Source organism: Jaculus jaculus, chromosome 9 (genome assembly GCF_020740685.1).
Source record: "Jaculus jaculus isolate mJacJac1 chromosome 9, mJacJac1.mat.Y.cur, whole genome shotgun sequence".
In the NCBI taxonomy this organism is placed as follows: domain Eukaryota; kingdom Metazoa; phylum Chordata; class Mammalia; order Rodentia; family Dipodidae; genus Jaculus; species Jaculus jaculus.
In genome coordinates, this window is record NC_059110.1 from 42,643,539 (window position 1) to 42,668,108 (window position 24,570).

The 24,570-nt window shown below is 37.0% G+C and overlaps 1 protein-coding gene across 7 annotated transcripts in view; it reads right to left on the reverse strand.

The window, feature by feature from the left end:
- Nkain2 (sodium/potassium transporting ATPase interacting 2) overlaps positions 1-24,570 on the reverse strand; it is a 1,180,756-nt gene that overhangs the window by 1,016,990 nt on the left and 139,196 nt on the right. Inside the window, exon 2 of one of the 7 annotated variants that reach the window (XM_045158888.1) lies at positions 24,188-24,328. The exons of the other annotated variants lie outside the window; for them this stretch is intronic. Coding sequence (XP_045014823.1) covers positions 24,188-24,235 — 48 coding nt within the window. The 5' untranslated portion in view covers positions 24,236-24,328. The remainder of the gene's footprint in view (positions 1-24,187; positions 24,329-24,570) is intronic. 7 annotated transcript variants of the gene reach the window in all.

Sequence of the window (24,570 nt, forward strand, 5' to 3'; positions counted from 1 at the left end):
ACCATATGTGGTTGACATGTAACATAGAGTGACATGGCTGAAAGATGGAAGAGAGTCAGTCCCCAGACAGTCAGTGCTTCAACTGCCAGAAGGTACTACATGGGCAACTGGGGGAAAATGACCAATATCTGTCCAAGCAACTCATGGTCTAACCTACTTAGCAGTAAATAACCTGTCGTGATGCTCACATAAGTGTAATAGTGGCGTACAGCCATGGTGGGAAACCATCTGCTCTTGATTTGGCTAATTAGTCCCTCAGTGGAACAGGACCCATAGCTGGAGCTGGGAAACAAGTCAGAACCATATCCAAACATGAGCCTGCTCTCCATTATCAAGCTACCACCAATTGTGGGCTACAAGAGGATTGACACATATTAAATTCTCGATAAAAAAGTGTTATGTCATTTATCTGGTGCTAACTTTGCTCTCCATTGGAGAATCTGCTTCTCTCTTTCAGATAGATGCAGATCCTAAGAAGAGAACCATCCCATCATATCTCAAAAAGGCCCCAGCTGAAACTAAGAATAATTGGTGAAAGAAGCAAGGGTGCTGTTTTCTTGGTGAACCTGGTACCAGCACAAGGGTGAAGGAGATCAACACAGAGAACAACCAACTCCTATGAAATCACATATCCAGATACCCAGAGGCTCCCAACACCTCATCACTGAAGCAGACTGAAAAGGATCCCAATATGACTCAGGGAAATTTTGCAGAAGATGGGGCAGAATGTCAGAGCCACATGTTGGGTCATGATACTCAGAGACATTTCCTCCTACCAGTAACTGTGGGCTAACTCCACAATGCACGACCCATATACCTCAACAAGGAGGGGGTAGGACATGGAGAAGGGTAACAATGGTACCAACTTGACTGTATTCTCTGAGTACAAAACTAATTAATAAAATAAATAAATAAAATCCTGCCCAAACTACTAAAACTACGTCTTTTGAAATTTCCAATACATGAGCATCATCCCTTCCTTTGTCTTTTCCTTTTTTTTTTTTTTTTTTTATTTGAGGTCCAATAGACTGGCCTCTTTTCTTATGGGAAAGAGCAAGAGAGAGAGAGAGAGAAAGGGAAAGAGAGACAGAGGGAACTGGCACACCAGGGCTTTCAGCCATTCACATCGATTTGTACACTATTAAAATGTTAATGAATGTTGGAGAATGATTCAACCATGTTGAGCATCACCATCTCATAGATTTCACAAAATTTACTTAACTTTCATTTGATTTTTGAAGACTTATACATTGGTCTTGTTTTTAAATGGTTAAGAACTGAAACCACTGACGTTGTTGATATATTTTGCTATCATTTGCATAGGTATGATGTGTATGTATGAGCATGTGCATGGTCTGACATAGCAGTAAAAGTGTTGGTTTTCTCCTTCTACCTTGTTTGAGACTATATCTTACTTGTTTTGCTGCTGCAAAAGCTAAATCAGCTGACTGCACCTTCCAATGCTACAGGACTGCTGGAGTTAAAGATGTCAGGTTTATGCCACTTTATGTGGGTGCTAAGGATCCAAATCCCAGTGGGCAGGCTTGCAGATCAAGGCTCTTTAACCCCTGCCACAGAGGTTGTTAATTTCTATTGCAGGCTTTCACTCTGGACTCCTCAGAAATCATTGCAGAATACACGTGATAGTATCCATGCCCATTATCTTCCCTAGGCTCCAGAGAGGGTCAGGCTTACCTTCTACTGTGCCCAGTGGATATTTATATAATCTGCACTACAGTCTAAGGAATATCAGTATAAATAATTTATAATGGGTTTATTATATAGGCTGCCTATCATCAAATGGCCTCAGCACTTAGGTTTATTTTAAGAATTAATATTTTAAAATGCCAGATTTTTTTTTTTTGATTTTACTTAAGCTAATGTGTAAGGCAGTCTCACAAAGAGATGAAGTAGAGTCCATGTATGCTTTTCCAGTTTGTGTGTAGAATGGTGGATGTGAAAGTGGTATGAGAGCACAGACCAGTGGTCCTCTGTTTTTCAGAAGAAAAAGTGGCTAAGGCTCAAAGACACCAAGGACTTATCCAGAAAACCAACCAAAGAGCTGTGCCAGTAAATTGCAACTGACCTGTTCTATGTCCTTTTCATTGTGATATATCAATCATTATGTCAAGAATTTTAACTATTTTTCTGAATTCTAAATACACAGTTCAATTGTTTATTATCACAATGTGACATAGAACCAATCCACAGCCAGGTCAAGGCAGTGGCATGTACATGCTCCTTCCCAGTGACTGCCCTTACCTTCATCTGCTTAATTATTTTGGAAGAAGAGAGTATATGCCTCTTATAATAACTTACACCACTAAAAAGGTATTACATATAGATACAGTTTATTTCTTTCAAGATATAAAATTATTTCACACTTTTAAACCATAATCACATTACTTTACTAGTGATAGAAAATTGGCCTTTTCCCCATCCTTTTCCATAGAAACAATGTTACTGTGGACATGCCTGTGGGAAAACATGGTCATGCATTTCTGTTGCACATATGAATACAAATGGAATTTATGGGTCATATAATAGCCCATGACTTTATTTAGTAAGCACTGCAAGACTGCTTTAAAATGTGATTAATCAATTAATTGTCCCACTGTAAGTATTTGAGAGTACATAATCAGCTCTTTATACATTCATTGTATACCTAATATATCCCAGAAATCATATTAATTTCTGAGGCTGCAAAATGAGGAACAGAATCTTCTCAAGAGGATTCCCTTTCAGTGTTGCAGAAGTAACAAATATATTGGCAATAAATAAAAAGAAAACATAAACTAGGATTTATATTCCTCTTACAAAACATATAGTCTTTATCTTTGGGAGGGGGTATTATTCACTGGTAGAGTGTTGCATGTTGTAAGCCATGGATTCAATATCCAAACTGGAAGAACAGCCCAACCATGAAAACACCCATGGATTCTTCACATGATTTCCATCTCCATGGCATAAATCTGCTCATTCTGGTTGGGCATGGCTACTTATAAGGGAATAACCCAATGACCAAGCATACATTTTTACCAATGTAGGAAATCATGAAAACAACAATGTTAAGACTAGCCTTGTAAGATGGTTTTCTACTCAGGACCTCAAGAAGGAAATTGCTCTCTGTAGAGGGAAAACACTGCTGGCTTTGGCAAATCCAAATGGCTAATTAAGTAGTATATGGGTAACTTATAAGGCAGTTTATAAGCTGAGATCCAGACTTGGGAACTAGGCTGACACAGGAGCTGACAAACTTCAGCAAAAGGCTAACACTACATGGAAAGAAGCAAATTCATGCATGATGGTAAGAAATGGATAAATATGCAGTGACTATAAAAGCTTAGCTCCAAGGAGGATGCTGGGGGAGATAAGTCACCACAAGACACCTCACAAAATCCATAAGACCTCACAGATTTTACTCAAGTTCTATCTTGAGTAGTTCATCAAGGGGATGAGGCCAAGCCTCATGGATCAGAGGTAAAATGGGCCTGCAGTAAGATATGACAGAAGAACCAGAGACAGATGTCACTGGCAAAGAAAACCTGGATGCAAGCCCTAGCTAGCATTAGATGGAGGGCCACCAGTGCTCCATCATTTGATGATTATTCTGTCATTTTCTCCACCACCACCACAGGCTGCACTACCATTAAGCAGGGCATGGAGAATGGATAAAAGCTACATGAGTTTGTTGAGCCAATAAATGGTCACATGTGGAACCTCCATCTCAACTCTGACTCTCAGTCACATCCTTGGAATAACCATCTCTCCCACTGAAAAGAACCTTCATTTTGGCAACAGGAGTAGCAAGCAAATTCTCATCTGGGAGACTCAGAGTAGCTCAGCCCTATATACCTTCATGGGTTAGTATGTATACATCATGTCAGATGCCCAATAGGAAGTCATCTTATCTCACAATTGCCCCTTGAATATGTGGAATATTGTGGGACACTCCTTCTTGTAGACCCAGTTCAGATGCCAGGATATTGTAGCTGCACTTCACATCCTGAGCTAGGAGTGCTATGGGATGGTTTGGAGCAAGGATGTGACTGTGCATGTGTATAAGACCACTGAGAAGTCCTAGCTTATCTTCTGTTGTCACCATGGTCCAACTGACTGCATCAACTTCAGGAACAAAACACAAAGTGGTTAGCATAGATGATGGCTCTGTAACCTTGGAACCTCTCAAAGTCACCACTGACCCTGAAGAGTTAAGGTCATTGGTAACAGGAGGGCTGGGCCTACAGGAGCCCTTCCGGCTTGTTAGTGGCAGCCATATTCAACAGACTTCAAGGCCACAGGCTCTGCTGCATCTCTGTGTGCTGTTTTGCCCATGTGGGGAGGCTTCTGACAGTTTGACCTTCTCTGAGATACTCCAGATGGATTTTATCTTAAGTTCTTTACTGCTGGATCTTCCTTGTTGCTGAAGTGGGGCAGGAGTACAGGCAGGTAGATCAGAGAGGCTTGGGGCTGCTGGCATTATCCAACTCTGCAAGGCCCACAACCCCCTCTGCCACAGCTGCTGGCTACTGACACTTTTTCACTCTTATATAAGTTCTTCCCAGACCCTTCTCAATAGTATTTATATTAAAAGCTACCCACCAAAACCAATAAAAACTCATCCAGAAAGAAAACAAGAACAGAAGAGTTGAGCTGTGAATCGCTAGTGCTAAGGGTGACAATATTTCAGGATGATGGGTAACCATGAAGGACTCTGCTAAGAAGGCTGGCTTTTACTTCACTGACACCATCATACTTGAAAATCAGAAAGATCAGTATGATTGTGGGGGATGGGTCAGAGGAACATAATATTAAAAATTATTCAAAAGTTCAGCAATAGTTGAGAAAAGTGACTGTGTTGAGAGCTTGCACTGTATTATTTGCATTGGAGAGGAAAGGAAATCATGAACATGACCCTGAAGAGTTAAAATCTATAGATGTGTTGTGTACCCAAGTGGGTTGATGAATAATCAAATATACTTGGTTTTTCACTTGGTTGTCTATGTAGAAGTACTTGGAGTTTACAAATATGAGATACATTAAAGAAGAGGAACGTTTTGAAGAAAGAAATGATCTTTATCTTGAAAAGATCTATATTTTGGGCTGAGAAAATGGCTTAGCAAGTAAGACATTTGCCTGCGAAGCCTAAAGACCCTGGTTCAATTCCCCAGGACCCACATAAGCCAAATGCACAAAGGGGCACATGTGTCTGGAGTTTTTGCAGTGGCTGAAGGCCCTGGTGTGCCCATTCTCTCTTTCTCTCTATTTGCTTATTTCTCTTTCTCTCTCAGTCTCAAATAAATAATTAAAAAAAGGTCTAGATTTAATCAAGCCACAAGTGGAAGATATCATCCATTTCCCCTCTTCACACTAATCACTTATATCTTTGCTCCTTTAACTGAAGTCACCTTTAGAAAAACTAGAGATTATTTACCCTTATAACAAGGTCTATCCATATTTGTCCTAAACAATGTGATCTGTGCAGAAGAAAAGTTAACAAGTCATAGGTCATTCTATCCTAATATGAATGGTGACCTTCTCCACTCCCTCATCCTTTCTCACCAATTGCAAAAGTCACACAATGTTGATGACACAATTTCAACATGGGAACAAGGCATCACAGCTATGAATGGCCCAATCAGAGACTGAAGAACAACAACTGAGTGGCTACCCAAGCCTGTATAGTATTTTTGACTGTTGCAATATAAGTAAGCATCTATCTTCCTTGTACCACTTCATCTTTCAGCCCATTAATATTTACTGAATTATATGATAGTATAAGGAACTACAAATGAAGCTCTTTGATATATCCAGTGATCCAGGTTGTAAATTCCAAGCTGCAGAAAAAGGTCATGTCATATATGAGAATATTCATACTTACAAAAGCTATCTGCTAATGTTGAAGATAGAGGCTTCAAAAATATTGATATTATACAAAGGTAGAACCCCAAGAACAAAAGAATATTTCCATGAAAAAAAAAATGTAAAATCCTAGCTAAGGCTAGGCAGAGAGTACAGATCAGTAATGAAGAGTTTTGTTATACCATTAAAGGAACAGGTTACATTTGACCACCTGGAGTAAAAAGAAAAAAAAAATGAAGAAAACTTGATTAAACAGAAGACTGGAAGAACCTAGCTGCAAAGGAAGGGAAGGTTTTCTTTCCTTTTATCCACATCTACGTAATCATCCAAAAATGACTAGACAAGTTTTGCTGAGAGCTGTTTATCCTGACAAACACTGAGGATTTTAGATCACTTCCTTTTTTTATCCTCTTCACTGATAAATGCTTCCCTCAAATTCCAACAAATGGCACAGGAAAGAGCATGGACATGATGTATTAGAACATAAGGGTATAGATTCTGGTCAGTAGCTCTGCTCTCATGCCCTCAAGCCTCTGCCAGAAAGTTAATTGCATTGCCACACATATTACTTACAAGGTAAGCTGAGAGTACAAACTTATACTCAAAAAAAGAGGAAAGTACATATTTTGCAAAACTATAGTACCTTTGTATACCTTACTTATTAAAAGGGAAAAAAATGAATGTCAAAATGGCTTTTTGTGGCAGCTTGCTTACTAAGCATACACTAAGGTTCAATCCTTGCATGGCAAAATCCAAACAAAACAAAAAATAAGTTATTGTTGTTGTTTTTCCAGTCAGATTACAAAGGGCTTTAACAAGAAAGAGGCAAAATAATCATTGTATTGTGCAAGGAAGGTTATAGCAGACTGGGCTGCACGTGCAGAGGTGGGCTGGAGGTAAGGCAACACTTTCAGCATCCAACTTATTTAGACAAGAAAACACTTACACAATATAGACCACAGAAATAAAGATAGTGGGGGCAAAGTATGGGTATTATCTCTAAGAGAATTTGAACAGTGTCAGAAATAAAATTGAGTCAATAGAAATAATATTCAATTTGGTTCTAGAAACAGGAAAAAAAAACTCTACTTGTAATTGGGAAGTGAAAAGGTAGATTGAAAACACTACTTCGTAAATGTGGACAACATACATAAAAATAAAGAGAATGCAATAGTAAGTATTTTATTGCTAGGTAAAGGAGCATGAACTTGTGATTCACAGAGTTGTGGTTGCAAACCATGAGTAGCCCTACCAAGAAGAGTATAGGAGGAAAACTATGTGATGATTCCACAATCTGTATAGTAATACCCTCCCACACCCTGATTGGTACAGTGGAATATGATCATAACCTGCATAGCCATGCCCTCCCCCTCACATATATAATGGGATATGGTCATAATGTGCATAGACATGCCCTACCCCAAATTTACATAGTGGAATATAATCATGACCTGTATAGCCATGCCCTCCCCCCTCATTCCCTCATTTATATCGTGGACTATGATCATAACCTGCATAGTAATGCACTCTCCCCTCATTTCTATAATGGAGCATGATTACAACCTGCATAGCCAAGCCCTCCCCCCTCATTGATATAGTGGAATATGACCATAACCTGCATAGCCAAGCTCTTTCTTCTCATTTATATGTTGGAATGTTGTCATACCCTGCAATTGCAGCCTCCCCACTGTTTTGTTTTATATTGGCATATGATCACTCATATTAGCAATTAAGAGGCAGGGCTTTCAGGAGGTAAGTTATAAGGGAGATCTCATGAATGAAAAGCTTATAAAAGAAGCCACAGATCTGATTCACCCTTATACATGTGCAGATACAATAAAAAGGATATATATATATATATATATATATATATATATATATATATATATATATATATACTTTCTTTGTTTTATGGATATATATTTTGTCTCTGCTGAGAAATGCCATTTAACATAGGATTCTGACAGAGAAAATTGGGGTGTACTATAGCATCCAGCTACTGCAAAAGGATCCAAGATTCATGTACCCCTTTGTGCATCTGGCTTTATGTGGGGACTAGGTGATCAAACTCTGGTTTTTAGGTTGTGTAAGTGGTTTAACCCCTGATCCATTTCTCCAGTCTCAAGAAGGCACCATTAATGGACCATAAAAAGGGATCTCACCAAACACCTGATTTTGGGCTTCTAGAACTAGAAGAATTATTTCCACAGTTTCTGATATATTGATTTTTGTATGACATACCCCACCTTATGGTATTTTGTTATATTGGCCTGTAAAGATTAAATCAGAGAAATAGTATGTTAAATGGCAGTACTCAGTATAGACAAAATATATATCCATAAAACAAAGAAACTACAATAACAGATCAAGTAGAAATGCTATGAGCAGAAAAATTTTCACACACACACTCCCTCAGTAAATATCTTTTACATTCTCAATAACAAAATTAGGGTATTGTTTTCACATGAAAGCCAAAGGAAGATACCAAATTCTATTTTAAATTTCAACTTTATTGAATACATTTTAATTTGTATAGGACATTTGGTAGTACAATAATGCACAATAAAACAGAAAGGTAGTATGGCTTATTCAAGATTGGTTCACACAGGTATGAAACAAAAACCAAACCCCATTATAAGTCACTCAGTTTATTCATAAGCAGGTCTGAACAAATGCCCAAGATGCAAGTACAAATTGAAAACTGTTCTAGTCAAATCCACTTTGTTTTATAGTTCTTAGAAATTTCTGAAATATTGCGAGTGTTTCTGAATTCAATGCCTTTTTATTTGGAGTTAGATCCTGAGGTCATTTCCTTGAATACAAATTATTTAAACATAATGTATTATACTTAAATTTTACATTGGGAGTTATATATGTGTACTAAGTAAATTCTTATTTCTGTAAGTCAAATCATTCACTCATTTACCAAATATGCATTGCAATTATGAAGAAAATTAGAACTTTAACCACTGCCCATAACAGCACTTCGAAAAGATTACAATTTGAGAGAAATAATTTGAGAACATAATTTCTTCTATTCTTGATGAAAATCATTTGAAAATGTATTTTCTATTTCATAAACATATGCTTTATTTGCATTTTAAAGTATGAAACAATTAGTAACTCTATATTACTCATAGACATATATATTAATTTTGACTATATATATATATATATATATATATATATATATATATATATATATATATATATATATTAATTACACACTGTGGTCGTTTGAATAGATGGCCCCCGATATATTCAGTGTTTTATTAGTTTTTAGTTTGCATCTGTAGTCACATGGCTGGAGGCAGTGTCACTGGACAGATTTTAAGGTGTGGTGATGGGTTTGATATTTCAATCTAAAAATGTGCAAAGTGTACCTAGCTGGAGTTCCTGAAGTGTGCTGTGCTGCGTGGCTTTTGGCTTTTAGGCTTGTGCTTCTGTCTCTGTGGTTGGACCTATGAAAGCAGGCCAGATTCTTCTGCCATTATGGAACTTCCCCTGGATCTGTGAACATTAATAAATCCCTTCCTTCATAATTGTGCCTAGTCTGGAAGTTCATCACATCAAACCTGAAGCTTTCAGCTACACACATATATGTAACGTGGCCTTCAATAATAACATTCAGGGTTGCACAGATGGCTTAGAGGGTAATAGCACTTGCTGTGCAAGGATGCTAACCTGAGTTCTATCCAGAGAAATGATGTTAGAATCTGGCTGTGGTTGTGCATGACTGTATAACAGAGCTGAGTGAGGTAGAGAGAGGAAGGTGTCTGGGTTACCCTGGTCTTACCAAAAAATGTTGGAACTCTAGGTCCAGTGAGAGATTCATCTTAAAGAAATAAGTAAAAGAGAAATAGAAGAGGCCACCTTACATATTCCATTGGCAACTACATGAATACACAAGGGGTGTGAACATCCACACATACCATGTACTGCATAATAAAAATACCAAACACATACAACAGAACAACAACATATTGCCACCTACTTTCATTCTTTCTGAAAAATATAGGAAGACATGAGTACTTGTGACATTTTCTAACTTTATAAGAGCATGTTGTAAATAAAATTAATATAATATGAACTTGTATTGTACTTAAAACTTAGATCTATAAGGGATTTTTAGACATAATTGGGTTCAGCCCATTCATTCCATAGATAAAGAAATGGAGATAGAGAAAGCTTAATTGATTGATAGAGGTGTTCTTAACTTCAACCCCATTATCTTCATACTGTAACACTGAACCTCTGTCTTGACAAAATAAGTATTAAGGGCAATAAATAAATAAATTCTACAGAAGAGTATAGTTTCCAAAGGACCATATCAATGTATGAACATTTTGTGTATTGCAAAGTTCTGATATATATTTTATAATCCATGAGATGCAATGGATATAATATAATAATGGATTCTTTTCAGTGTATGTGACGGGTGACAGAACAGCAGAGTTATTTACTCAAAGACACAAATACAGTGATTTTTTTTTTTTTTATTTGAGAGCGACAGACATAGGGAGAAAGACAGATGGAGGGAGAGAGAGAATGGGCGCGCCAGGGCTTCCAGCCTCTGCAAACGAACTCCAGACGCATGCGCCCCCTTGTGCATCTGGCTAACGTGGGACCTGGGGAACCGAGCCTCGAACCCGGGTCCCTAGGCTTCACAGGCAAGCGCTTAGCCGCTAAGCCATCTCTCCAGCCCATAAAATTTAACTTTTTAAAAAGTTCTTTCTTTATTTATTTAAGGGGAGGCAGGGGAGAATGGGCATGCCAAGGCCTCCTGCTGCTATAGACAAGCCCCAGGCGCTCATATCACTCTTGGGTGCCTGGCTTTATGTGAGTACTGGGGAATTGAACTCAGGCTATCAGGCTTTGCAAGCTAGTGCCCTTACCACTGATCCATCTCTCCAGCCCAAATACAGTGATTTTTAACAACCTTTTATATATCATATATAAAATTATATATAAAGATATATATTATAAAATTATATATATATATATATATATATATATATATATATATATATACACATATATATATATATATATGTGATGGCACTTAAACTATTGAAGTATGGAAGGAAAGTCAAGACTAAAAGGCATTGTTGTCTCAAGAAGGGGTTCTATAAGATTTATTGCCATCAGCCTTTTAGCTTTACTTTCTAAGAATCATTACAAAGTGTTATCATCTGCCAAACAGCTTAAATGATTTTCCAATTTTATGTCCATACTTCAGTTGTAAATTAGTAGAAATTAATTTGAAGAGAAATACTCAATTTCTCAAAATTGTAATTAAAATTAGACATTTATTTAAACCATTGGTACATGGCATATAGTTTTAATAGTTGATTTTGAAAGTCAATATTCAACAAAGTTCTTTCAAATACTAGGTAAGCTTACATTGATATATAAACCTGCCATCAAAGGACTTAACATTGGACAGATATACCAAACACAATAAAGGAACTTTAGGAGACCACAGAATATTAACATTGCTACACTTAAAGAAGCAAATAGTGAAAAATTGTAATGTCAAATATAGTACCACCCAAGCATATATAGGGTTTATATAATTGTTAGAATTATATACTCGTATTCAATTTTTGAATCCCCAATTAAGTAGGCATATTCAGTAAGTTGTTTTTATAAAAATGATGGTTGCCAAATATTAATATTGTTATTAACACATGGTTCAATTAATCCTTTAAATAACTACATGAAGTAGTCACTTTTACCAACTTCATTCATAGAAGAAAAAGATTAAATGAAAGACATTAAACAACTAGCCTGACCTGAAATCACCCAGCAAGAATGACCCTCAGATCTTCTACCTCTTCTACCTTTATTTTGATGTTGTGATATTTCCCTACTCTTGTGATGCTCTTGTGTAGGTAGTGTCAGGCACTATGAGGTCATGGATATTGAGGCCATTTTATGTCTGGAGGGAGCACATTATAAGGAGTCCAACCCTTCCTTTGACTCTTACATTCTTTCTGCCACCTCTTCCGCATTAGACTCTGAGCCCTGGAAGGTGTGATTGAGATGTTACTTGGTACTCTAGTCACTTCTTTCCAGCACCATGATACCTTCTGAGTCGTCCCAAGGTCACTGCCATCTGAAAACAGAAGATTCTCTACCCAAAGTGAGAGTAGCATTAATATAAGGGTATGAATATTAAGAGAAGTGTTTACTGGGCAGTTTGATAAATATAGTATATACACTTATCCAGACATCAGCAGATGTTACAACCCTAGGGATCATGACTACCCCTGTTTTAAGTTTTCAGTATCAGGGATGTATTCCCTCCCATGGAGTGGGCCTCCAGTCCAATTGGAGGGCAGTTGGTTTCCACCATGACAGACATGCCACTATTGCACCCATTGGTTAACTTCTCCTGGCTGGCCAATTATAAGGATTGCAGTGTCCACTGTTGAGTATCTTCACTGGTGGTATCTCTTTCTCCCATTGAACAGCATGTAGAATGGCTTCTTCCAGGTTTCTGTCAGCTGGTCTATGTGGAGGAGGTTATCAGCTAAGTTCAAGCAGGATTTCTCAGTGGCCTTGCAGCCAAAGTATGTGGAGTCTTCAGCAATAGGGTCTTACCATTGATTCCTGGTGGGAAACCAAGGGCCTCAGCAATGGCCTATAATGTTTTGGGGGCATCAGGAACCTTCCTGGCCAACATCTCACTGGAAGGTATCCCATCCCTGGCACTGAAAATTTTCTGGCAATGATCTATAGCTACTGAGTGTTCCATTGTCCAAAACCAGAGAAATCCATATTATTTATTTATATCCTTTTAGATTTTGATTAGCCCTCCCTCCACCATTCCTTTACTTAATCTCTTCCTCTGACTTCACTTTGGGACTTTTTACCCCATAAATCCATTCTTCTACTTACATATATACAATACCAACCTATTAATTACCCTCCTCCCTTCATTCATCTTCCCTTTGTATGTCTTTTTAGCTTACTGGCCTCTGCTACTAAGTATTTTCCTTCTCACACAGAAGCCCAATCATCTGTAGCTAGGATCCACATATGAAGGAGAACATGCAGCACTTGGATTTCTGGGCCTGGGTTACCTCACTTAGTATAAGCCTTTCCAGAGCCATCCATTTCTCTGCAAATTTCATAACTTCATTTTTCTTTACCACTGAGTAGAACTCCATTGTATAAATGTGCCACATCTTCATTATCCACTCATCAGTTGAGGGACACCTAGGCTGGTTCCATTTCCCAGCTATTATAAAGTGAGCAGCAATTAATATGGTTGAGCACATACTTCTAAGGAAATGAGATGAGTCCTTTGGATATATGCTTAGTAGTGCTACAGTTGGGTCACATAGTAGATCAATCTCTAGCTGTTTTAGGAACCTGCACATTGATTTCCACAATGGCTAGACCAGACTGCATTCCCACCAACAGTGTAGAAGGGTTCCTCTTTTCCACAACCCCACCAGCATTTATGATCATTTGTTTTCATGATGGTGGCCAATCTGACAGGAGTGAGATGGAATCTCAATGAAGTTTTAATCTGCATTTCTCTGATGACTAGGGATGTAGAACACTTTTTTAGATGCTTATATGCCATCCCTATTTCTTTCTTTGGGAACTCTCTATTTAGCTCCATAGCCCATTTTTTAATTGGCTTGTTTGATTTCTTATTATTTAATTTTTTGAGTTCTTTGAATATCCTAGATATTAATCCTCTATCAGATATATAGCTGGTGAAGACTTTTTCCCATTCTCTAAGTTGCCTCTTTGCTTTATTCACAGTGTCCTTTGCAGTACAAAATCTTTGTAATTTCATGAGGTCCCAGTAATTAATCTGTGGTTTTATTGCCTGAGCAATTGGGGTTGTATTCAGAAAGTCTTTGCCAAGACCAATATGTTGAAGGGTTTCCACTACTTTTTCATCTAGCAGTTTTGGAGTTTCTGGTCTGATGTTAAGGTCTTTAATCCATTTGGAATTAATTCTTGTGCATGGAGAGAGAGAAGGATCTATTTTCATCCTTCTACAGATGTATATCCAGTTTTCCCAAAACCATTTGCTGAAGAGGCTGTCTTTTCTCCAGTGAGTTTTCTTTTTTTTTTTAATTTTTTTTTAATTTTTATTTTTATTTGAGAGCAACAGACAGAGAGAGAAAGACAGATAGAGGGAGAGAGAGAGAATGGGCGCGCCAGGGCTTCCAGCCTCTGCAAACGAACTCCAGACGCATGCACCCCCCTGTGCATCTGGCTAACGTGGGACCTGGGGAACCGAGCCTTGAACCGGGGTCCTTAGGCTTCACAGGCAAGCGCTTAACCACTAAGCCATCTCTCCAGCCCATCCAGTGAGTTTTCTTTCACGTGTTTTCTGTAGAGCTGGTTTGGTCTTCAAATTGTCTTTTAGTCTGCTTTTGTTGTGGAATGTCCTTATTTCTCTGTCTATTTGAATAGATAGCTTTGCAGGATAAAGTAACCTTGGTTGACAGGTGTTATCTTTCAGAACTTGGAATACAACACTCCAAGCCCTTCTGGCTTTTAAAATTTGTGTTGAGTAATCTGCTGTAATCCTAATAGGCTTACCTTTGTAGGTAACTTGATTTTTCTCTCTGACTGCTTTCAATTTTTTTTTTTTTCTGTTTGTTTGTATGTTTGGTAATATGGCAAGGAGAGGTTCTTTCCAGCTTTCGTCTGGCTGGTGTTCTAAAGTATTCCTGTATTTGCATTGGCACAACTTTCCCAATTTGGGGGAAGCTTTCTCCTGTGATTTTGTTGAAGATGCCAACTATGCCTTTGGAGTGAAATTCTTCTCTTTCTACTACGCCCTAAATTCTTATATTTGATCTTTTCATAGTGTCCCGAATATCTTGAAATTCCCACTCATACTTTTCTATAAGTTTGTCTTTGTTGGACTATATTAGTTCTGCCACCTGGTCTTCTAGCTTAGATATTCTGTCCTCTCCTTCATCCATTCTACTGGTGAGATTTTCTACCGAGTTTTTTTTTTTTTTTTTTTAATTTCATTAACTGTGTTCTTTATTGCTAGTAATTCTAACTGGTTTTCTTTATTATTTCTATTTCCTTATTTATGTCTAGTATCGATCTCTTTATTTCATTAAATTGGCATCCTGTGTCTTCTTTGCTTCCTTTGATTTCTTTTTTTTTTTTTTAATATAAGCACTGGTTGTTTATTTAACAAAATTCAAAATATTACATTATATTGGGAGGTAGGGTCATTAGACAGGTCTTCTTATGTGGTAAGATTGATAGATTGAAATAAAAGATACTGAGGAAAACATTTTAAAATGCTGAAGATTTACATAATCATAAAACAACAAAATTCCAAACAAGAAAGCATTAAAATACTAAAAGGGATTCTGAGGTGACTCCTGAGGAAGTGTAATCTTTAATTTATCAACTAAAACTTACAGAACTATGTTTTCTTTAACACATGTATGCATAACTTCAACAACAACAACAACAACAAAATCTTGGTATTTTTTAAAAGGAGGAAATGATCTTTAGTAATTTATTCATCCCTCCGCATCTGAGGAATGCATGGCACTGTTTCCTCTTAGAATCACACTTCACAGGATACTTGACATTCTCTACAGTGCAGATAGTAGAATACATTTCTTCATTTCAGGTTCATGATTAGGAGGTGAGACATATAAGAATGAGGGTCTTGCACAGGCAGCTGGGTAAAGGCAGTGGTTCAAGGGCATGATTACGCCAGTCAGTGTGTCAGCTAAACTGACCTAGCCTCATCTTACTTGCTCTTCCTTCACTGTGAAAGGGCCAGGCAGGCTTTCAGTACTTGGCTCCTGAGAAAGAGGTCAGTCATAGGATGGGGTCCTGAGACAAGGGAGCATGGTTCCAATGGCAGATGTGTCCCATATGGATCTGGCCTGTGATTTCTTCTTTGAGTTCTTTGAACATATTTATAACCATTCTTTTGAATTCTTTCTCAGGCATTTCCTCTAACTCTTTCTCACTGGTGGTCATTTTTGATGCATTAATACTTTTTGTTGGATTTATATTGTCTTGATTTCTGGTGTTTCTTGTGTTATAATGTATATATTTTTGCATCTTGGATTATTTAATGATTGGATTTTCCAGTTATCTGGGTATTATGAGATCTATCAGTCAATCTGATGTTATATATCTTTAGAGTAGGAGCTTAAGGCACTAGGAGTTGCTCTGAAGACTCTCAGAGTATCTACAAATGTGACTCTAGGTGTTGGGTGTGCCTGCTATGAGAGTATTCATGAAGGCTAAGTGGAGCACAATACAGGCAGATTCTAAAATTTAACTATACAATAAACACATTCAGTGCACAACAGCACATTGTATTTACCCAAGTAGGTATTATGACAACCAGGTCCTCTGTCTGTCTCATAGGCTGTATGGTGCCTCACCCACTCCCTTAATCCTGACAACAAGGTGGTTAAGATTTCTGGTCCGTAGAGAGTTCCAAGTCATCTTGTGACCAGGTAAGACCCTTCCCTAATGTATAACAGGAGAGTAAACAAAGCCACTATAATTCAAGAAGCAACAAACAACAAGACAAAAATACAGCTTACTTAAGAATGGCAAATTCAACCACCCATCAGATTTAACATATAATTTATCCTGACATGGAAGGTGCAATTAGCACTTCTGGTGCAGGCATTTATACCAGGTTTATTAGGTGGGTAGACCTGGTATAATCCCAGTTGCCTTTTGGCATGATATTGGTCTCAGCTGCACTCTTGATTGGGTCCCTCTTTGGTGCTCTGTCAGTTCAAGTAGGCGTGGCCAGATACCTGGACTGCTGCTCTGTTCCCCAGGACTGGACACTGGTGGTGGGGAAGGGAAGGGAGCCGATGCTGCTCTAGTTTGCCCGCGGTTCTATGCGTTCTTCTACCTTGTGATCTGCTCCTCCCTTGTTCACTGCCGTTCTTCCTTCACGTTTCTTGAGTTTGCAGAGAGCTCCTCCGTGAGTGGAAAATCCCCTCACTTGGATTTTCTTGTGGCTCAAGCCAAGCCCCACCACCACAGTCTGGCACACAGACCCACCCTGCTAGAGGCACTTTTGCTGGCCCTTGTGGGCTCTGATGCTCTGGATCTCTCCTACTTCTCTGCTGCTATTTCAATTTCCTATACACCTCACTTTTTAGTAAAAGTGTGTATTTTGCTGTTTTTTATTTTTATTTTTTTGGCATTTTCCTCCCTTGCCTGTTTTGGCATGGTAGCTACACCGCCATCTTAACAAGAAGTCTCCCATACACACTTTTCCTGTTAGAAACTAGCTACAAAAAGAAGCCAAGAATACAAGTGGAATAACTCAAATGTAACATATAAATAACTGTGTAGTTCATCCTAATTTCACAGCAAACTAAATTCTAACTCTACCACAGAAAATTTCTATAATATTAAAACCTAAAAATTAAATTATGCTTTATATTTCAACAAAGTAAGGAGATGTCAATTCAATAAAATATGAGCTTTCTAATTACCTGTTAATTACCTTTTCGATCCAAAGCCTATTCCAAGAGCAAGGGCATAACTTAAAAATATTATTGAGCAACCAAATTGGGCATGAATTCCTGTGCATAAAACATTTCATAAGCATTCATAAAATGTGCCCCACCTGCCCTCAGTAAAAAGCTACATGTTATTATAATGGCTTATTATTTGGCAATCTGAGTTTAACTTTTCCTGTCCCAAAATTGTCCAAAAGGCATAATATAAAGAAATGCTAGAACCAGGCCACCATCAAAGATAAGACTGAAAAAATTAAAAGTAACTTACTGATATAAAACTTTATGGTAATTTCGGAAGAAATAGTTAAAATTCAACCAAATTAGTTGTATATAAAACAATTCACTGCCCAACAATCCACAACACACACAGATGACATATGAAGGCCTTATATCATAGCCTGACTATAAGCTCTCCAATTCTATATTTCAAGGATATATTATAGATAAACTTTATGTAGCGTGAATGTAAAATTATGTTCAATATCTGAGCTTAGAAACATGTGAAGTCTTTAAGTTCTCTATCAACTAAGAATATTTAAACTTTAAAACAGGCATTGTCTTGAGAAGTAGTAATAAGCCAAGTTACTACACAAGTTTGTTCTGGCTGTTAAAAGGAGACATTGTATTTAGGTGTTTCTGTAAATAAGAGCATATGGTCAGGAATCCCAAGATAAATTGAGGGGTGTGGTATAAGAATCCCACAGCTTTGTTAAAATATACTAAAACATTCATCAGTTTGTCCCCAGCATCCATAGTGGATATAAAAGGTGGTCAGTGTAAGTTCAACACTTCCAGATATAAAACACATGAACTGTTGTGTATGTTCTAATCTACATATATCCTTCAAAGTACTCTGTATTACTTAGAGCTTGCTTATCAAACTTAGTACAATGTGAACTATGTGGAAATGTTTCTAATCTAATATTGTTTAGGTAATAATGACAAGAAAACTAGTTCTATGCATGCAGATACATTTATTTATTTCTGATCTACAATTGTTTGAATTACTCAATCCAGTATCCAGAAACATAAATGGCTAATTGCCCTGAAATTAATCAACATTACATAGGCAGTTAAAAAATAAACAATATACAAGGGAATTACAGTCACAGACTGGTTCTTCTTAGCATTTGAAGTTCTGCTACCAGACACATCTATATAGCATCGTGTACTAAGAAGATAAGAAAATACACTGCAGATAATGAAACAAGAATATTTTCTCTTTCATGACATATATCCAGTGGTCATGTTCTGCTTCCTTTCAGGAATAGCAAGAGAAGTATCACATAAACAGCAAAATTAATGGAATTATGCCATCTGAGGAATGAATGGTAACACCAAGGACTTCATGGCTTCAGGGCTTCATATATTTGAAGGGCTTTCATATAAAAGAAGAACTAAGTACATTTCACAGAAACAATGCCCAATACATTATAAATGCATATTAAACACTCTATGACTAATTGGAAAACTCAATTACTATACAAATCATTTGCTAATTATCTCAAGAACCTTAAAATTATTCTAGCACCACAAAATTAGGGGCTAGACATAGGAAGGTACAATCTTGCTTTAAGGTAACAAAACACATAAACAACAGTGTTCAATAGTGAAAATCGGCTACTTGGAAAGTGTAGAATGTGCCTTAAAGCCACACCCATCCACTTCCTTTGCATGTCTTAGAAGAATCTGTCATTCCAATAAGAGCTTTCACTTGAGGACTTTAAACTTTGCGGGGATGCTTGGCTTGGCCTTCTCCTTTGAGACTATTTCAAGCTCTCATTTCTCAACTGAAGACTCCTTGTTTCCCTCTCTTGAAATTCCATTCTGTTCATGACCTTCATTCTCCCCTCAGAGTAAATGCTACTACAAAAGAACCAGAAGAACCAATCCTTAAGTGTTCCTTCATATCCTCTTACCATTAGACTGCCAGTCATATTCCAATTTCTGGAGAATGTATGGAAAATAACTAAAGTGCTCTTCAACACCAAATATGTGTGTGTGTGTGTGTGTGTGTGTGTGCATGCCCTGGAGAGACTTTCAGCTCAGCAGATAAAGGCACTTGCAAAGCCCACTGGTTTGGGTTCAACTACTAGTACCCACATGAAACCAGATGCAAGAAGTAGCACATGCATCTGGAGTTTGTCTGCAGTGGCTAGAGAGCCTGGAATGCTCATTCTCTTTCTGTCCTCTCTATGTTCACAAATATGTGTGTGTGTGTGTGTGTGTGTGTGTGTGTATATATATATATATATATATATATACACACATACATATGCATATATATGTATTATGTATATATACACATATGCACATATATATATTTATATTCTCCTCTTCTATATAAACTATATATGTTTTAAATTTCCAAATATTATAATTTGACTAATGATAGAACTCTCACAGAATTCTTGCTTTTGTTAATTGCCATCATCTTGACCTACAGGAGGGGATCAATGAAGCTGGATTTTTGTTCTATTCATCACTATAGAATACATATAGCAAAAGTATGAGATTAAGGAATGAAAATCAATTTATTTATTCTTAATTTGAATATAGTTGGAAGAAGCAATGATAATGTATAAGATGGTTGGAGGCTTGAGAATTGAGACCTGAGTTTCTGACCTGACACTGCATCACTTTATGACACACTGAACATGTGTCAAATAAAAGTGGTGGTTAGTAATTTACATTTCCAGCCTCCTAGGTCTTTATATATCTAAAAATGCAATACTGACAATGTAAATTATTTTTTTCAGTATATATGAAATATTTATATGTATATTAACTAATACAGAATCTGTGTTTGGGTTTAAGATCCACACATAGTTAAAGAAGTGTGCACCAAAAATAAGTCTAATTAAAAATCCATCAATACTATAAAGTACTAATTAGAAACCAGGAGTCTATTACTACCATTGCAGCAATAAAGTAAAGCATTGGTATTGTCACTGATGTCCTGCATGTCTCTTTACATGACCTGCAAAGACAAGCCTTTAGGAAGGCATTAAGACTGCATCATACAGAAGCAAGTCCTTATGTAAATGTTTTCATATTGATTTTGTTTTTCCATCATATCCATCACAAAGTCAAGCCACACAAAGAAAATCAATAACTGAACATCAAGTAAGCACTATTCACACAAAGAGCTCACTACTGTTTTACATATCTAGTCTTTTTATTTTCACATTCAGTAATGCTGCCAGTTGAAAAAATTTATAAATGAATAAATTAAAGTTAATATTCTCCTGTCTTTTGAAAGAGCAAAACATATTAAGTCCAGGTAGGATCCTTCCTTTCCCTCTCCTGATACACGTCAGGTTCTTTACCAGTATCAATGGCTTAAGACCATATTATCCATGGCTGCCATTGAAATGAGTGGTCCTATAGCATCTGATTATGAAAGGGTATTTGGTGATTTGGCAGGTGAGAGATTGTTAAATCTTGAATTAGAAATACTGGAGTATTGTGAAACCGCATATTTCAAACAACTGTGGATTCTTCTCAAACTTTATCTTTCTTCAGGAGATAAAACACCATGTAGGCTTCAATGTTCATGTGTTTTCAGAGACCTTGAAAACTGTACACCTGCAGTAATTCACACATAAACTTGGCCTAATGCAACTGAAATATTGTTTGGAAAAATATCACATTTATGAAACCATAATTAATCATTTTGGAGCACTGAATTGAAAGATATTGATATTAGCTTTTCTACATTTAGAATATAAACATTTTTCTTCCAAGTAATAATAATGGAGGAGAGTTATTCGTTCTCTTTGTTAAGTATGTTTTATGGGCATGTGGGGAAATATGAAAATTTAGCAGCTACAGATATGTTCTTATCTCACTCTTCCCTAAAACAGTGAAAAATGGGCATACATACATATATACATTTATGATAAATTCTGATGTAAACAATATGTAGCATACAATTTGACAAATTATAAATCTATAACACTATTCCTTATATATTTCATTTATTTGCTTGACTAGCACACAATTTTTTTGCTCATTTTCACCAACTGTTGTGTTTGTAGCTATATTACAGTTCTCCAGAGAAACAGTGCAGCTAGTGTACAAGTGAGAAAGCATTGTGTGTATTCGGTACTGGATATATTATTACCTCTGTAGGGAAGGCCAGTCATTGGAGGAAGACTTCTTTTGCCTCAGCCTCTCAAGTGCTAGTACAAATTATCAGTAAAACCATCAGCCAAATTCTTATTAGACTCCTCATCTTGTAGTTTAGATATACTGAGCAATAGCCTATTTCAAGGTTACAAGGGCATATCACTAGGGCTAGATTGCCACTAGGTATCTCACTGATATGACTACTGAAGATATACACAAACACATAGACCATATTAAAATAGAATAAAATCTTTAGGATCCAATAACCTTTTAGTTTTACTTTGCTTTCCATATGGTTTCATTGTGTTATTTTACATTTCATATTTGTGTTAATTACCAACTTATAAACATTCCCAAAATGTTAACAATAACTGTTAGGAGATGTTACAGCTAAATCCAGGAACATACTGTAGCCATATATTTTCCTAACTATACATGAAATTTTAAAGATAGCTTAATTCAGTTGAGAATAAGAATTAACATTTAAAAATACCCCTTGGAGCTGAAGAGATGGCTTATGGGTTAAGGTGCTTGCCTGTGAAGACAAAGTCTCCAATTTGAGTCTCAAATACCCACATAAGCCAGATGCACAAGGTGGTGCATATATATGGAGTTCATTTGCAGTGGCTAGAATTGATATGCCTGTGTGTCTCTCTCTCTCTCTCTCTGTCTATCTGCTCTCCCCTCCCTCCACTCTGTCTTAAATAAATAAAAAATATATTGTAAAATTACAATGAGCTCCCGTAACATATTCAGTTATTAATGCTTATAAATAAAAATGTCTCTCAAATCCTTCCCTGTGGTCAGACTTGGATAAACAGAGAGACACTATAGGAGCTTGTGAAGGGCTATGGAAAAAGAATGCAAATGGGTGTTTGAGCCCAAAAGAAGAATGTCACTGAACAAAATTTTCCAAATTAAAAAGCTAGATGAGAATTTTGCATTATTTCTGTGTCACTGTGTTGTAATGCCTGACAGAAAAAGCCAGGGAGGTAAGTTCAGAGGGTTAAATCCAGGATGGTTGGTCCCACAAACTTGGAGAGATCATGGGGGTGGTAGGAGTGATTGTTTCCAGAGGAGATTCTTTACCTTTTAAGAAATAGGCAGCAGAGAAATGGGTTACAAGGAGAGACCAGGACAAGATATTGCACCCAAAAGCAGGCCCTCAGTGAATGATATCTCTAAATAAGCCTCATCTCCTACCTTTCACCTCTTCCCATTGTCCTGTCACATTATGAATCCATCAGGGGATGAATCAACTGATGAAACAGAGACTTCAAGAACTATCTCTGCACATGCTATTTTAGCCACACTCAGAGCGTATTTCACTAACTGAGGAGATGTTTCATAATCTAGTCAAGTTGGCAGTAAGCATTAACTAACAGAGACTGGTCCTTCATATGTGGTAAAATATTGACATGACATCATTGTAAATATTGATCAATTTCAACTGTTCCAATTTTATATAATCATTTGAATAAAATATAAGACAATTTAGGTAGAATTTTGCCCTAAAATATCCATTTTGGTCAAGTTCATGATTTCAGCTTGAAATTCAAGAAACTATTCTAATGATTCATACCTTTATATATACTTCAAACGAGTATCTTTCCCTTTAAAGGATGTAAGAAACTTAAGGTACATACAGATTTTCTGAGTATAGTTATGTTAATGAAAAAGCAATGAAATCCAAGGCTGTACTCACTTTCATTCCAGTTATTAAAGACTATTTTTTTTTTAACTTGGCAGGAAGTTGCAAAGTCTGCCTTCAGAGAAAGAGGCTTTAAGAACACTAATATAAATAACAGACTTGAAAGTAAAAGTAAAAATAAAAGCTTGGCATGTTCTAATATATGCCAGTGCTCATGTATTCGCACAGCAGGACATCAGGCTGTCTCTTATTCAACTTCACAAATTCAAAAAGTTTCAGAGGACTGGCTATGTCATCAATTTTAGATCTCAAGTTTAGAGTTCCGTGATGATAACTTTTATTAATTTAAAGATTTCTAGGTAGATAGTATAGACAGAAAAATACACAAACTCATGAACACCTATATCTCAGTGCTCAACACACAAATTCACATATCAGTTTTCAATATCTGTCAGAATTAGTATCCAAAATGATGTGAAGGACATTAAATCTTCCTTCTAATCTCCTATATCCATGTCTACTTTTCCTTTTACCATTTGTTTCATTGTTTTTTATCTTACACTCATGTTCCTTTCTAAGAGAAGTAACTCAAAACATTCACAAGATGGTGAGATTGCTCAGTGGTTAAAGGTGCTTGTTTGCAAAGCCTGATGGACCTGGTTCAATTTCCCAGTACCCACTTAAGCCAGATGCACAAAGTGGTGCATGTGTCTAGAATTTGTTTGCAGAGGCCTTGGTGTACCTATACTCATTCTCTATTTCTCCGTGTCTTTCTCTCAAACAAATAAAAATATTAAAAGAAGCATTTATAATCAACACAGTTACAGCCAAAATTTTTTTTTGAATTGGGCATAGTAAATATATATATTTACCAATACAAGATTTAAAACAAAACACAGGGCAAACATTAAACTCTGTAGTTCCAAGTCTGACAACTTTATCCAGTGACAAATCTCCAAGTCTGATAATTCTGACCACTGACAAGTCTTTGGAGTTCCAATTCCACCCCTCAACCAAGGGTACTCACAGTCCCAGAAATCTTTATCCAGTGTTGGCAGCTCTCCTTAGCAGCCATTCCATAGTCCTGGTGTCTTCATTAGGTCTGTACTGCAACCCACAATTCATCCTCATGGCTCCATCAGGTCTCCATGTAAGTAATCCAACAAACCTGCTTCACACATCTCATGGTCATTTCCAAGTACAAAACTGTGTTGCAAATCTCATATCCTGTCTTTCCTGCATTTGTTATACTTAATAGCACCAGTTAGGGTGCCAATTTGTGAATCCAGGGGGCAATAAAGCAGACTTTGAAGAACAGGACACTCCTTGAACACTCAGGCCCCTGCAAAACAGTCTACATTCTTTTTGTAGCCCAGTGCTGGACAGCTGGCTCAATCTCAAAGGTTGTAA